At 40.1% G+C, this 16,900-nt stretch overlaps 1 protein-coding gene across 1 annotated transcript in view; it reads left to right on the top strand.

Moving 5' to 3' along the window:
* Positions 1-16,319, top strand: part of NALCN (sodium leak channel, non-selective) — a 463,243-nt gene extending 446,924 nt beyond the window's left edge. Inside the window, exons 43-45 of the mRNA XM_058184759.1 lie at positions 2,027-2,176; positions 3,284-3,401; positions 12,848-16,319. Coding sequence (XP_058040742.1) covers positions 2,027-2,176; positions 3,284-3,401; positions 12,848-13,041 — 462 coding nt within the window. The 3' untranslated portion in view covers positions 13,042-16,319. The remainder of the gene's footprint in view (positions 1-2,026; positions 2,177-3,283; positions 3,402-12,847) is intronic.
* The last annotated feature ends 581 nt before the right edge of the window (positions 16,320-16,900 follow it).

The raw sequence follows: 16,900 nt of genomic DNA, 5'->3' as shown, positions 1-16,900 counted from the left end.
TTCAGATATTTTAATCCATGTAGCTTAATCAGGAAAAATAAAGAACAAAGAGGTGTTTTCCTCTATATTTCAATCCAGGATTATAAGTAAAATTCAATAGAAATAAACTCCGAATATTTTGCAGATTCAGAAAGCACAGAAATCCAAAGGTAAGAGTCTAAAAATACTCCGCCACCACCCCAATGCCAGCCATGCTTCCATATGGAAAAGGAACAGATTATTGAGAATGGGAATCTTCAAAACCCTCTTTTCCAATTAGGTCCAAGTCATCTTGGTCATTCCTGAGTGTTCCCATTCAAAATCAGGGAGCAGCACAGGCAAAAAACCATTTTGGCAGTGAAATCAGCAGATCATCGGTAAGGGGAAAAAGTCCTTATCATGCAGAGCCATCTTGAGAGGAAGTCCCTTGGAACTGGCAGTTACAATACGGCAAAAATTAAGAATCCTTGGAATACATAAATATAATAATGAAAAATACAATAAGTTTATATTTGTCTTCTGTTGCCCAACCCGAAACCCATCAGTTCTATTCATGAAAGAGTCACACAAATTCATTTATTATTTTAGGGGTTGCAATATCACATCTTTGAACATACCTGTAATACAGATTATGAACACTATGTAGTGTAACCAGCAAGTCAAAAATTCCCAAGTTTTTATTTTGAGCTTGGAGATGGGAAGGTCAAGAGAATATATTGTAACATCACACAAAATAAAACAACTGTTTCCCATGACTCCATAAGATAGGGCTTGAACAAGTAAGTGGAAATGGCTGATGTACGTTTCAAATAAATATGAGATATTTATTAATCTTATTATTACTCGAGCACCTGTATTTTGCAGGAGTCTTGCCTTAATAACCAGTAAGATTCTATGGAATCTTCAGTGCAAACCATATGAAAACATGATATGAGCCTTGCCAGCTTTTCTTGCCAATTCATTCTCTCAGCTTTGCCTGGACAATTGAAATCATTTAGAAAAATAACAAAAAAACAGAGGATGACAATGTTGATGATGATTATAGAGCACTTTGCACACAGGAATTTATTTTGCCCCTAGAACATAAGAAAAATATATATACCTTTATATTGCTTTCAGGTGTTGTGAATGGCTATAGGCTTTTCTGAAGAGACTGAACAGCCTTTTTTTATTATTATTATTTGAGTTTATATCCCGCCCTTCTCGGAAGACTCAGGGCGGCTTACAATGTGTTAAGCAATAGTCTTCATCCATTTGTATATTATATACAAAGTCAACTTAATTGCCCCCAACAATCAGGGTCCTCATTTTACCTACCTTATAAAGGATGGAAGGCTGAGTCAACCTTGGGCCTGGTGGGACTTGCAGTAATTGCAAGCAGCTGTGTTAATAACAGACAGACTTAGTCTGCTGAGCCACCATTTGTCTGAAATGGTATAGGGTCTCCAGCTTGAGCAGGGGATTGGACTAGAAGACCTCTAAGGTCCCTTTCAATTTGGTTACTCTATGTTCTGTTGGAAGAAATATCTCCAATCTCTTTCTCTATGAGAGGAGCAAAGAAGAACAAAAGGGGATTTCTGTAGGCAATGTCTCCTGTGTTTGATCCATTTCCACTCCTCACAGATCATTTTGTAAGAGTTCCCATTGCTATTTTGTTAATCTATTGTCTAATTTAAAAATTATTGAAGCTAATATACTTCAATTGCCTCTGGATGATGTTCGGAAAACATTTTTTATTATTTAAATTTAAATAACTTTTTTGGACAGTCTCTTGAAAACAGAAATAAAGTTAAAGTATGCGTATCTTACAACAGAAAAACATCATTTTAAAGAGAAGCCTAATTTTTGAAAAAAAATACTTTGATTTTATACCATCAACTCAGGTTCAGCCCCTAGCGACTGTGTGAAGAAAATGCTTATCATCTCAGTCTGTCACCAATGATAAGCCATAGCTCCCATTCATCTACCATCACCATTAATTACCCTTCTATATTTCTTTTTGGAAAGAAATTTTAAAGAAAACAAATTGTGTGTCGTATTTTCCTAGAAACAACAGCAGTCATGCAGTATTATCCACAGCCTCCGAGAGAGTCAGCAGCAGGAATTAAGCCGTTTCCTAAATCCACCAAGCATTGAGACAACACAGCCAAGTGAAGACATGAATGCTAATAACCAGGATAACAATGCACAGCCTGAGGTATGGGTTCATCCCTATTGTTGTTCTCAAAATTCTCAGCCAGTGGCCTAGAAAGAGAGCCACTTTGGTGTATGATTAAGGCATCAGTCTAGAAACAGAGAGGGCATGAATTCTAGTCCCACATGAAGCCCACTGGATGATTTTGGTCCAATCACTCTCTCTCTCAACCCTCGCTCTAAGTAGAACACTTCTGAAATATTGCCAAGAAAACTGCAGGGACTTATCCAGAAATTTGCCAGGAGTCAACATTGACTTGAAGTCACCACCCAAAAATGGCCTAGAAGCATTAGGAAAAAGCATGAGTCTGTGCGATAGTACACAACATACGAGAAAACTTTCAACTGCATCTGACCACGACATATTTGGTAGATACCCACCAGATCTAAAGCCCTTTGGTAAAAGAGCAGACCTTTCCATTCATTCCTGCCCCAAAAATATATGTAAAGGACTGTTTGCAGGCCATGGAAACTTGCTTTTCTTTCTTTTTTCTTTTTCTTTCTTTTACTTCTTCATTCTATGCTTTATATAATTTTTATGTTCAATTTTACGAGGCCTAAAAAACCATAATTTCTGTGATTCATTATGCATAAGGGAATATTATAACCCTCAGATATAAACAACCCATATTCTGGAATATATTTTCCTAAAATGTTTCTAGCAATAAATGTTGCAATAAATAATAGTATCGATAAGTTGTACTTAGGGATGTAAAAGAAAACACATATTAATGGGAATGAAATGGCTTGATCTACCACAACAGATTCTATTAGTATCTAAACGAGACAGCAACATTTAGAGTTTAAATATGGATATTTATATTTGCATGAAATGTGTCAAAATCGATTGGGAAAATTACATATGAAAAAACATGCACAGAAAACATTAACACACACACATACATTTGAGAAATCTGCATTCAAATCTGCCAATAATAATAAATATGGATATTTTTAAAAAATAAAAATAAAAAAAAGAAATTACATGGGGGCTGAACAGATAGGTTTATACAAAATTTCAACTGCATCATTTGTGAGATAAGGGCCAGAAATCAAAGTTCCTTTTTGTTTTTTTCAAGTGTTAATTCCTTTTCTCTCTCATTCTATTCAGACAAGTAGTGAACAGCAGCTGCTTAGCCCCACGCTTTCTGACAGAGGTGGATATCGACAAGATTCTGGTGATACTGGTCGACCTCAGCGAAAGCTTGGACAATGGCGTTTGCCATCTGGTAAGTGAAGAAAGGTATAAAGCACATTCCCAAACTGATATGGTTTCAGAATATAGATATAACAGCTTTCCATATCAAAGAGAGTACAAACTAAATATATTAAAGAGAGTACAAATGAACTTTGGAAATCTATCAGATACAGCTCTGAAAATCATCAAAAGAATGTTTAGTTATATTTAGAAAAGTTACATGACTACCTATCTTATGCATGATAATCCTCGGCATTTTATGGCAACATGTCAAATATATTCTCATGAGAAAAGGAAATGAAATTTCTGATTCATATTCTAGCCTAACATGAGCCAATTTTAAGCTTCCTATGCCTCAAAAGAAACTACGTGATTGAAATGAATTCTGAATCACTTGGGGCACATTTTCAACTACTTGGTACACCAAACTATTCTAATATTAGTCTATTTTATGCAGACTGAAAAAGTATCTTGCCATAACCTTTCCTCTCAGATCAACACCTTATTCTTACAGCCATAGTTTGAAAGCTACTTATCCATAAGAAATGGACCCCTAAATTCATTGTCAGGCCTATCCTGACTCGGTCCCTTAGCAAAGAAAGACCCCTGACTCCATTTGTAGTGAAAGGTATACTTTTATTAAAAGCCAAGTGGATTACAGTAAAGCAACTGTAAAAAGTTTGCACCAAAAGTTCCCTAGTTAATATTCCGTTTCCCATTCCTCTCTCTTATTATCTCCCTATTGTCCAGTCACATTCAAAGGAATTGTTTTGGTAATGTTCCCTTCATCAGCGGGCTAGATGCTGAGATGTTGCATTCCTCTCCCAGGCCCTGGGACGATGAGCAGATGTCTCGGGAAGGCACGACAGGTAGTTTTGGTTTCCCCAGCAGCTCCTTCCCCTCATAGTCTATGGCAGACTGACACTTAGCAAAGCAAAGCAAAGCAAAGCTCAAGATGACAATTCTGACATTCTACCTCTCTTGAAAAAGGGCTAAACCTAGGGAAAGAAAAGAAATGAATGATTAGGATTTTAGTGGGGTTTATCAGGGTATCAGTTATGAAATTTACGGAGCAGGTGTGGGGACCATGCATGTTTTGTGTCAAGCCACCCAGTTTCAGAAGGTGGGAAATCTCTCCAGAGGATTAAGTATTGAAATTTGCATCTGGGTGTCTGTGAGTCAAGGAGCTTCTTGATATCAAATTGTTCTCCTTCAATAAGTATAGGACAAGGGTCAGCAACCTGTGGCTCTGGAGCCGCATGTGGCTCTTTTATCCCTCTGCTGTGGCTCCCTGTCGCCGGTCAGCTCCGCAATTGATAGGACTTTCAGTTAGGACAGGTAGAGGAAAAAGGATGCCATGCTAGGAGGAGACTCTATGGTGGGGGAAACTGGACTTCCGGTCAGCTCCAGAATTTTATTTATTTATTTATTGATCACATTTGTATACCGCCCTATCTCCCGAGGGACTCAGGGCGGTTAACAGGCATATAAAAAGGACATATAAATACAGATTAAAACACAAATAAAAAACTTATTCTAACCAGCCTGATTACCAAAACCAATTAAAATCAATATAAAATTTAAAATTTCAAAAATTTAAAAATCTAAAAAACCTAGTCCAGTCCTGCGCACCTAAATAAGTGTGTTTTAAGCTCACGACGGAAGGTTCTAAGGTCCGAGAGTTGGCGAAGTCCTGGGGGGAGCTCGTTCCAGAGGGCGGGAGCCCCACAGAAGGCCCTTCCTGGGCGTCGCCAGGCAGCACTGCCTAGCTGACGGCACCCTGAGGAGTCCCTCTCTGTGAGAGCGCACGGGTCGGTGAGAGGTATTCGGTAGCAGAAGGCGGTCCCGTAAATAGCCCGGCCCTATGCCATGGGCGCTTTAAAGGTGGTCACCAACACCTTGAAGCGCACCGGAAGGCCACAGGTAGCCAGTGCAGTCTGCGCAGGATAGGTGTCACCGGGAGCCACGAGGGCTCCTTCTATCACCAGCAGCCGCATTCTGGACTAACTGCAGTCTCCGGATGCCCTTCAAGGGAGCCCCATGTAGAAACATTGCAGTAATCCAGGCGAGGCGTCACGAGGCGTGGTGACCGTGCATAGGGCATCCCGGTCCAGAAAGGGGCGCAACTGGCGTACCAGGCGAACCTGGTAAAAAGCTCTCCTGGAGACGGCCGCCAAATGATCTTCAAAGGACAGCCGTTCGTCCAGGAGGACGCCCAAGTTACGCACCCTCTCCGTCGGGGCCAATGACTCGCCCCCAACAGTCAGCCGCGGTTGCAGCTGACTGTACCGGGATGCCGGCATCCACAGCCACTCTGTCTTGGAGGGATTGAGCTTGAGCCTGTTGGGGGGGCTTCTGGTTAGGACCTTTGTGGCTCTTTGAGTGTTTAAGGTTGCTGACCCCTGGTATAGGGGGTGGGGGTAGCTTTGTTATGGGACACAAGGGCGATGGGTTTGCAGGTTTTAAAAGGCTACAGTGGAAAATAGGATGGATATGTTGAAAGTTTTTTTATAGCTTTACTTCCACGGTCGCTGGGTTGATGATTCTAATGATGGGGAAAGGTCCAGCGTATTTTGGTCTCAAGTTTCTTCAAGGGTTGTCTGGATTGCAGGAATTTTGTGGAAATACTTTGTCTCTAACTTCAAATTCCTTTTGTTGTGATCTCTTTTTGTCAGTGTACTTTTTCTGGGTGTCTCTCACATCTTCGAGTGCCCTGTGTATGACTGGCCATGCGTGTTACAGGGATTTTACTCATTCAAGCTAGCTTTGGGGAGATTGTTAAGGAAGCTCCAGCACAGCAACAAAGTTCTTGCCAGTGGCCACACAGAATGGCATGAAACCGGTACTGCTGTGTATAGAATTGTTATAAGTGACCTCTGCAAAGGAGAGAAAGTCTGACCAATTGTCCTGTTGGTAATTGACGTAACAATGAAGGTATTGCGCCAGCATGCCATTCATGTGTTCACAGGCACCATTGCTTTGGGGATGATAAGAGAAACTGAATCCTTGGGGGGGGGTGTCCCCAAGAGCTTTAAAAATGCTTGCCAAAATTGAAAAGTGAATTATACACACCTCAAGATGTGTTCTTGAGAGCGCATCTGCCAGGAATTTTTTCCTCCAGCAAGTAATGCAGGGTGAAATTGAACTGATTAAAGTATTGCACCCACTTCACTTGTTTAGGAGACAGTTTTGGGGGAGTCTTCAGTGCTTCCAGATTCTTATGATCTGTCCAGATCTCTAAAGGAGCCTTACTCCCCTACAAGAAGTGTGAATAATACCCATCGCATCGCACAGGCTTCCTTTTCACATATTGCCCACTTGTGCTCTGTGTTAGAGAGTTTCTTTGAGGTATAGGCACATGATAGACAGTGTTGACAGGGGGGCAGAGGTCGTCCGCGAGGCGCCTCACTTGTGGGGTGCCTCAGGGGTCGATTCTCTCGCCTACCCTGTTCAACATCTATATGAAGCCGCTGGGTGAGGTCATCAGTGGTTTCGGGGTGAGTTATCATCTGTACGCTGATGATACTCAGCTGTACTTTTCCACCCCGGACTACCCCAATGAAGCTATCGAAGTGCTGTCCCGGTGCCTGGAAGCCGTACGGGTCTGGATGGGGAGAAACAGACTCAAGCTCAATCCCTCCAAGACGGAGTGGCTGTGGATGCCGGCACCCCGGTACAGTCAGCTGCACCCGCAGCTGACTGTTGGGGGCGAGTTAGTGGCCCCAAAGGAGGTGGTTCGCAACTTGGGCGTCCTCTTGGATGGACGGCTGTCCTTTGATGAACATCTGGCGGCCGTCTCCAGGAGGGCGCCCAAATTCGCCCCCTCCCCGTCGGGGCCAATGCCCCGCCCCCAACAGTCAGCCGCGGTTGCAGCTGACTGTACCGGGATGCCGGCATCCACAGCCACTCTGTCTTGGAGGGATTGAGCTTGAGCCTGTTGGGGGGGCTTCTGGTTAGGACCTTTGTGGCTCTTTGAGTGTTTAAGGTTGCTGACCCCTGGTATAGGGGGTGGGGGTAGCTTTGTTATGGGACACAAGGGCGATGGGTTTGCAGGTTTTAAAAGGCTACAGTGGAAAATAGGATGGATATGTTGAAAGTTTTTTTATAGCTTTACTTCCACGGTCGCTGGGTTGATGATTCTAATGATGGGGAAAGGTCCAGCGTATTTTGGTCTCAAGTTTCTTCAAGGGTTGTCTGGATTGCAGGAATTTTGTGGAAATACTTTGTCTCTAACTTCAAATTCCTTTTGTTGTGATCTCTTTTTGTCAGTGTACTTTTTCTGGGTGTCTCTCACATCTTCGAGTGCCCTGTGTATGACTGGCCATCGTGTTACAGGATTTTACTCATTCAAGCTAGCTTTGGGAGATTGTTAAAGCTCCAGCACAGCAACAAAGTTCTTGCCAGTGGCCACACAGAATGGCATGAAACCGGTACTGCTGTGTATAGAATTGTTATAAGTGACCTCTGCAAAGGAGAGAAAGTCTGACCAATTGTCCTGTTGGTAATTGACGTAACAATGAAGGTATTGCGCCAGCATGCCATTCATGTGTTCACAGGCACCATTGCTTTGGGGATGATAAGAGAAACTGAATCCTTGGGGGGGGGTGTCCCCAAGAGCTTTAAAAATGCTTGCCAAAATTGAAAAGTGAATTATACACACCTCAAGATGTGTTCTTGAGAGCGCATCTGCCAGGAATTTTTTCCTCCAGCAAGTAATGCAGGGTGAAATTGAACTGATTAAAGTATTGCACCCACTTCACTTGTTTAGGAGACAGTTTTGGGGGAGTCTTCAGTGCTTCCAGATTCTTATGATCTGTCCAGATCTCTAAAGGAGCCTTACTCCCCTACAAGAAGTGTGAATAATACCCATCGCATCGCACAGGCTTCCTTTTCACATATTGCCCACTTGTGCTCTGTGTTAGAGAGTTTCTTTGAGGTATAGGCACATGATAGACAGTGTTGACAGGGGGGCAGAGGTCGTCCGCGAGGCGCCTCACTTGTGGGGTGCCTCAGGGGTCGATTCTCTCGCCTACCCTGTTCAACATCTATATGAAACCGCTGGGTGAGGTCATCAGTGGTTTCAGGGTGAGTTATCATCTGTACGCTGATGATACTCAGCTGTACTTTTCCACCCCGGACCACCCCAATGAAGCTATCGAAGTGCTGTCCCGGTGCCTGGAAGCCATACGGGTCTGGATGGGGAGAAACAGACTCAAGCTCAATCCCTCCAAGACGGAGTGGCTGTGGATGCCGGCACCCCGGTACAGTCAGCTGCACCCGCAGCTGACTGTTGAAGCAGTTAGTGGCCCCAAAGGAGGTGGTTCGCAACTTGGGCGTCCTCTTGGATGGACGGCTGTCCTTTGATGAACATCTAGCGGCCGTCTCCAGGAGGGCTTTTTACCAAGTTCGCTTGGTCCGCCAGTTCCTTGACTGGGATGCCTTATGCACAGTTACTCACGCTCTGGTCACGTCTCGGTTGGATTATTGCAATGCTCTCTACATGGGGCTGCCCTTGAGGTGCACCCGGAGGCTACAGTTAGTCCAGAATGCGGCTGCGCGAGTAGTAACGGGAGCCGCTCGTGGCTCCCATGTAACATCACTGCTCCGCAGTCTGCACTGGCTTCCTGTGGTCTTTCGGGTGCGCTTCAAGATTTTGGTTACCACCTTTAAAGCGCTCCATGGCTTAGGACCCGGGTACTTACGAGACCGCCTGCTGTTACCTTATGCCTCCCACCGACCGGTACGCTCTCACAGAGAAGGTCTCCTCAGGGTGCCGTCCGCCAAACAATGTCGGCTGGCGGCCCCCAGGAGTAGGGCCTTCTCTGTGGGAGCAGCGGCGCTCTGGAATGAACTTCCCCCTGGCCTACGCCAAGTGCCTGATCTTCGGACCTTTCGCCGTGAGCTAAAAACATACTTATTTATTCAAGCTGGACTGGCATAATGGTTTTTTAACATTTTAATTGGGTTTTATTGTTGTGGGGTTTTAAATTTTTAAAATTTAAAATTTAAATTTTTAAACATTGGCCTTTTTGTAATATGTTTTATTTTAAATTTTGATTTTAATTGTATATATATTGTGTTTTATTTAGGCTGTACACCGCCCTGAGTCCTTCGGGAGAAGGGCGGTATAAAAATTTGATAAATAAATAAATAAATAAATGATTGTAGGAGTCCTTATTGGTTCTTCGGAGGAGGATATACACACAGTGACATCAATGGTGTTTGCTTGGATGATGAACGATTCATCAGGATTGAGGTGTTTAAGGATGGGCTCAGCCACAAACAGTTGCTTCAGTTTCTCAAATGCTGCCTGGCATTCCATGGACCATTTGAGTGGTTGCCCCAGCCTGGATTTTCCCTTTCTTTTTGTTTTGAGTAGATTGGTGATTGGCAGCACAATTTGCATAAATGCCAGAATGCTCTACTGGTAGAAGTTAGTGAAACCAAGGAAGCTTTTCAGCTGCTTTTGGGTACAGGGGGCTCCCCATTCGAGCATATCTCATATCTTCTCTGTGCCCATTCCTACCCCTTTATGGGAGATGTGGTATGCCAAGCAATCTAGCAACATAAAGCTGCAACTCAGAATGGCAGTTCTTACATTATAGCATTTGTGTAGAATCTATAATTTTAATTCAGTTAAGCCTTTGGTGACACCAGAAGGAAAGAGGAAAATCCTAGCTCTTAAGTGCTTGGATAGAAATCTATTGTTCAATCAATACTGTATGTTTTAAATACAGAGTATGGGGAATGTTCTGCTGAACTGGGATTATGGCAGAATAATGTTTGCCACTCAAATTGTTCAACAGTCAAATAATGATTGCAATCAGTGGTGATATTCCCTTACCTTCGCTACCGGTTCACAAATGGGAGCATGCGTGCCACCTCTGCGCATGTGCAGGACCTTTTGTGCATGCACAGAGCATCAAAAATGGGACATGATGACATCCGGGCAGGTGGGCAGAGTCTCCTGCAGCAGCCGCAACCTATTCATCCGAACCAGATAGAGCCGGCTGAATACCACCACTGATTACAATGACTAATTATTATCCCAACACAGAATAACATGAACAATGACAATAAGTGAGAACAGCAATAAGATTTTGGGGCTATAAAAAACTAAGCTTTATAGATTCAGAGAGCTAATATCATAAAAGCCACACCTTGAAAATCCACGGCTATCATGAGATGCAGTGTTGGATACCACCTTGACTGGTTTCAACAAAGAGTTGGACAAATTCATAGAAGTCATGAGGATCAATGGCTATTAGCCTTGATGGCAAGGCTTCTGAGGGCCATCTGCTTGGAGTCTAATTGGCTTCCTTGTCAGGAAGGTTGGCCACTGTTGTTAAAGATTGCAGAGTCTGATCCAGTAGGGCACTGCTTATGTTTTTATGTACTGTTTTAAATGCATAAAATATCTTCTGTAAACTTACAATTAAAAAGAGCAGAACTTCAAACTTGGAATGATTAAAGAATCTCTCGCTTAGATTATTGCAATGCTCTCTACATGGGGCTCCCCTTGAAGTGCACTCGGAGGCTTCAGTTAGTTCAGAATGCAGCTGCGCGGGTGATTGAGGGAGCCACACGTGGCTCCCATGTAACACCACTCCTGCACAGACTGCACTGGCTACCTGTGATCTTTCGGGTTCGCTTTAAGGTTCTGGTTACTACCTTTAAAGTGCTCCATGGCTTAGGGCCCGGGTACTTATGGGACCGCCTGCTGTTACCTCATGCCTCCCACCGACCCGTACGCTCGCACAGAGAGGGACTTCTCAGGGTGCCGTCCGCCAAGCAATGTCGGCTGGCGGCCCCCAGGGGAAGATCCTTCTCTGTGGGGGCTCCTACCCTCTGGAACGAACTCCCCCCTGGCTTGCGTCAATTGCCTGACCTTCGGACCTTCCGCCGCAAGAGGAAAACGCATTTATTTATTCAAGCGGGACTGGCTTAAATTTTTAAATATCACTTTTAACTGGGGTTGTAATTTATACGAATTTTAAGGGTTTTTAAGTTTAATTATTTTAAATTTTGGCCGACTATAGAATATGTTTTTTAATTCTTTGTTTTAATTATATATTGTTATTGTTTTTTAATTGGCTGTACACCGCCCTGAGTCCTTCGGGAGAAGGGCGGTATAAAAATCTAATAAAGAAAGAAAGAAAGAAAGAAAGAAAGAAAGAAAGAAAGAAAGAAAGAAAGAAAGAAAGAAAGAAAGAAAGAAAAACCAGTTTATAGTATGCCATTTTTATATAAGATCTTTTTAGTACCGGTATATATTTATAATATATATTGGTAAAAATCTACATTGTTAGCATTCTCATTATTGTTACCAATAAATGTCCTCGTTTAATGATGTTCAGCAACCATTCAAACTTACAACCATATTGAATAAGTAGTACTTACAGCTGGTTCTCATATTTGCAGCTGTCACAGTTCTTCACTATCACATGATCACGATCCAGGCACTCATAATTACAAGGTCACACTATCCCATGGTCATATGATTACTATTTGTGACTTTCACTGGTGGCTTCCCACAAGCAAAGTCAGTGGGCAAGCTGACATTGAGGTCAAGACATTGCAGTTAACAAGACTGCGAGTATCACTTAATAACAGCAACCAGAAAGGCCAAAACTGCCATCACTAAGCAACGTTGTCACATGATGTCATGCTTTATGACCACGTTGCTTAGCAACGGAAATTCCAATCCCAACTGCCATCATTACTGAGTTGCTCCTGTACTATTCTTACATTGTGTCCTGTGGACACTCACCTTTCTCTGGTAATTTTTTTTCTCCAAGTAAAGCAGTGTGAAATATGATGGTCTGAGAAAGTAAGTGGCCCAATTTAGCCACATTGGACTTGAATTCAGTCTTTCCTCTCCCAGTTCAATACTCTAATCACTAATGCACTAAATAGACTGGGCATGGGTTTATTAAAATTTTGTTTTCCAATTGTTAATAATGCTGTTTTAATATATGAAAACTTTAAGTTATATATAAAAGCAGTTTCACTATTGTAGAAAAAATATGAAAATATAAAGTTCTATAGCTTATTGGCTTACATCCAGCACCTGGCAAGATATAGTACCTGTCAGTACAGAATAACTCAGAGAGGTGGAATTATGTTCTTGGGGAACTCCTCTATGTAGATTTAACCGGAGAAATGTTTCGACTTCAAGAGAGGAGAAAGTGTGGTAACAAGAGATATATAATGGAAGCCTTACGTTCGTAGAACCAAAAGTTTCTAATTTCTCTCACCAAAGAAAATAATCCATGGAGTTAATATTGTGTTTCCTCTTCTTGGTGTTACTGAGTAATTAATTTTATATATATATATAAAATAAATATATTTATTTATTTTCATTAGGCTTCAGAGTTGGCAAATATTTTGCCACAAATCCACTTTCCATCATACCAGAATTGCTTAGCATGATGACGATTTGTTTGTAGTAAATATTTTTTCTCTTTCATTTCCTAGCCCCAAAACCAATAAGCCATTCAGTGTCTTCAGTCAACATAAGAATTGGTGGTCGGACAACTATGAAATCTGTTGTGTGCAAAATGAATCCTATGTCAGATGTGGCTTCATGTGGATCAGAAGTTAAGAAGTGGTGGACAAGGCAACTTACTGTAGAGAGTGACGAGAGTGGAGAAGACCTGCTTGAGATCTGATTGGGAAACGGTTCCTATCAAAGACACACTTATGCAACATAACTGTGAAGGAATAGCAACTCTGGACATTGCTGCTTTTTAATAAGCAGTTCTAATTGATTGTTGATATCAAGATAAGCCTTGGAACTCACTGTCCTTCAACTTGGCAAGATTTACTATTTAATGTTTATTTTGAACATCCATGATTATTAATGAGCAACATAAATGTTCAGAAAAAATAGAGGAGTTTTGGCCTTGTTCCCATAAATCATGAGAAACGCTTCAGGCTCTCAGGCAGGACTTCCTACTTTCCAGCAGACTTTCAATATTGTTTCTCGGTGAACATTTGAAATGTCAGGTTTGTCTGAAAGTATATTGCTGCTTGCTAAAATTTGGGAAACAGCAACACAGGACTAATAGTAAAATACAACATGTCATGATGTGTACCAGGCTGATATTTTACTATTTTAATAGTATAGGTAAGTTATGAGGACACATTTTTATTTAGAGACGCTGGGACACAATTGTTGTGGAAGTAAAAGCACCCCAAAGAGAATATTGGTATGGACATGCTGCTAATGTTTCACATCACTGAATATTTTTGTTTAGGTCAGGGTAGGTGACTTCTTTCAAGCTAAGATACATGTTGAATGTTTGGGTTGGACTGTAATCCCAAAAACAAATAAGCCAAGATAAAAACTAAGATAATTTTAATTTTATTATATTTATTTTAGTTAAATTATTTCCTATTACATATGGTTAACAGGATTACTCTGTGTGTATTTTATAATTTTCCCTTTTTTTCAAGTTAAATATTGCAGTTTTAGTAGCAATTTTGGGAAAATTTCTGAGGACACCATGCAATACACTGACCTCAGGTTGTGCTTCTCTTATTGAGATAAATAGTATTCATAGGTTAATTCACAGGTATCCTTGTATATGTACATCATTTGATCATAGAAAACAAACAATATTTCATGCATTTGATTTGTGTTAAAGTTTACATACAGAGATAGTGTGAAAATACTTTCTCTGATATTGTCAGGATTTCCTTTGCCCTAAAATAATCATTTAAACGAAATGGCAACAATGTTGACTTTTTTTTCTATAGTATTCTACCCATCAATATTTGTGTTGTTTAATAATCTGGTATTAACTCAGAAGGAGGTGATTGTTTGTTTTCTGTTTTACAATATATTTTAATATGCAAGCATAATGTGGTTGGTTTAAAAATAAGATTTCATTGTTCATTTTTATAATGTGCTTAATTGAAATTCACTGATTTTTATCAATGCATGTGTTTAATATGTTCCCTGCTTTTTCATCTCTGTTAATATCTATCATCTATTAGAAAAGAAAAAAAAATAACTAGTGTAGATATAACTACTTAGCTACATTCCGTACATACATACATACATGTAAGTTCATTATATTATATTGGGTATAAGACTCATGGCAGGCCTACATTAGAAAGAAATCTGATTTTGTGCTTCATTATCCTTGTTAGAAATTAACATGTTTTTCTCAGAGATTATTTCTAACTCGGTATTTAAAAGTTATTATAGTATTATATATAAGTATACATTATATACTTAATCATTAAGTATATTATGTGAGATTAACTAAAGTATGCTCTTGTAAGTAATCTATTTTCTAGTCATGCTTGAAATGTCTTTTTTTAAAAACAATACTTTGATACCAATCACTATTAAGGTAAGTATGAAATAATGCATTAAGAAAAGAAAATAGTTGACAATTCTACGATTCTATTTATAAGGATTCTGAATTCCAGATATTTAATGAATGACATCAAATGAACATTATAGGAGCACACAATTATGAACCTTCATTATGCATCTAAGTATCATAGAAAAAATGAGCCAGACACATGAGCATTGGGGAAAATTAAAGATTATGAAGGCTGGAGAAAAACTTGGCTCTAATCACTGCTCTGTTTCAACTACTCAATTATCGGTTATAGAAATAAAAATCCAGCAATTGACAGGGATCATTATCTCTCATCTCAAGAGCAAAGACAAATAGCCCATCTTCCTAATTTTAGTTTTGTATTGGCCACAGTAATGAAGAGTATGTCTTTACTACCTCTGAAGTGCTTTTACCTTCACCACAATCACTCGTTCAAAATTTGAACCAGGTGGTTTTTAAATACAAAATGGAAGAGTTAAGATTTTCTTCAATCTGTCTGTGAAGGATAAAGTTTATCAGGCATCATAACTGATCAGAATATGAGATCAGTTAATGGTTCCTCCAGAAAGTGTGACCTTCTTTTGTATGTCTTTGCATTGTGCTTTAATGGTGTGCAAAATATTTTATATTTGACGCTTTAATGTATGAAATTTCACAAAATGTCGTGTTCTGGGTGTAAAACTGCTGTTTCAAATATGAAACAATCTGTTCCGAGCATTTTGGAATTTTCTTTGAGCTATAAACAGAGGCATCTGAGTATTTTGAATGTTTGTTTCCAAACTATAGATGATGAACGTCATATGTAGTATGAACAAACAACAGCCATCTTGCTATTTCTGTCAAACAATTAAATATATGGGGAGGAAGAAAAAGGATTCTGATGCCTTCACATAGACAATAGTGTTTGTAGGGTTTTGTATCTGCTTTCCAACAGTGGCATCTTTGGGGTGAGATCTTTGCCACTACCATCATTTCCTATGGAAAATATGTTGCACTACTATGACAAGTCCAGCTTGAAAGCACCAGAAACATAAGAGTTCATCTTAAAAAAACCTAAAAACTGTAAAGTGTCCATGTTCTCCAAGAGCCTTATGGACATAAAAGTCCCAGCAAAACTAACAATCTTGTGTTAGGTTGATGCACGCTTTTGTTCTTAATGCAGGTTTTATTTTAACCAAAAGATATGTATCCACAGACTTGTATTGCATTTAATTATTTTTGGTCACAGATTACTGTCTTTATGTAGTTGTCTATGTGTATGTTTTGCTGTTTAGAGTTAACATTTACATGGAAACTTCCTACAATCTGTTTACTAAACCTGTGCATTTTGTTGTTAAAACTAGATTACATCAAAAACCTTCAGAAAATATCATTCCTACTATTGTCAAAGATAGTTATTTGTCTTTTCTTTTATGTCTACTTTAACTTAATATTTTTTAGAAAAAAAATAAAAAACAGGAGCGATATTCAGATTTATAAAATACGCTTTCTTGGACTTTCAATACTATGCTGAATTACAGAAACTTTCCTAGTTATTACTACAAATATTCTTTTTAAACCTCTAGCAAATATACTTTGACATATAATGTCAATAAAAGGCAGTTGCTTTCAGTGGTTGGCTGCTTAGAATTTCATTCTCAGTGGTTTTGATACATTATTTGATGCAATGTCTATATTTCATCTCATTTATTTTAAACACGTTGGATACTTCTCAACCAAAAAGCAGTAGTAACCCAGAATAGCTTAATAGATAAACAGTAGATTTTAGATTGCATCAAGAGAGAGACAGTTTCAAGATCACATGAAGAAATAATACCATTTTATACTGCACTGGTGAGACCACAGTTGAAATACTGCATCCAATTCTGGTCACCATGATACAAAAAAATGTTCAGATTCAAAAAAGGGTGCAGAAAAGATCCACAAAGATGAGAACGGGTCTGGAGGCTAAACCATAGGATGAATGATTGGGGGAACTAGATATGTCTGGTCTGGCGAAGAGAAGGACCATGGAAGAGAAGACCAAGCAGTCTTCCAGTACTTGAGAGGTTGTAACAGAGAAGAAGAGGTCACACTATTCTCCAAAGCAACTGAGGACAGGACAATTAGAAACAGATAGAAGATCTTTAGAGATCCAACTTAGAACTAAGAAATTTCCTGAAAGTGAGTACAA

This window comes from Ahaetulla prasina, chromosome 5, assembly GCF_028640845.1.
Source record: "Ahaetulla prasina isolate Xishuangbanna chromosome 5, ASM2864084v1, whole genome shotgun sequence".
Taxonomy (NCBI): Eukaryota; Metazoa; Chordata; class Lepidosauria; order Squamata; family Colubridae; genus Ahaetulla; species Ahaetulla prasina.
The sequence above is the reverse complement of the archived record's forward strand: the minus strand, read 5'-3'. Positions and strand labels throughout refer to the sequence as shown.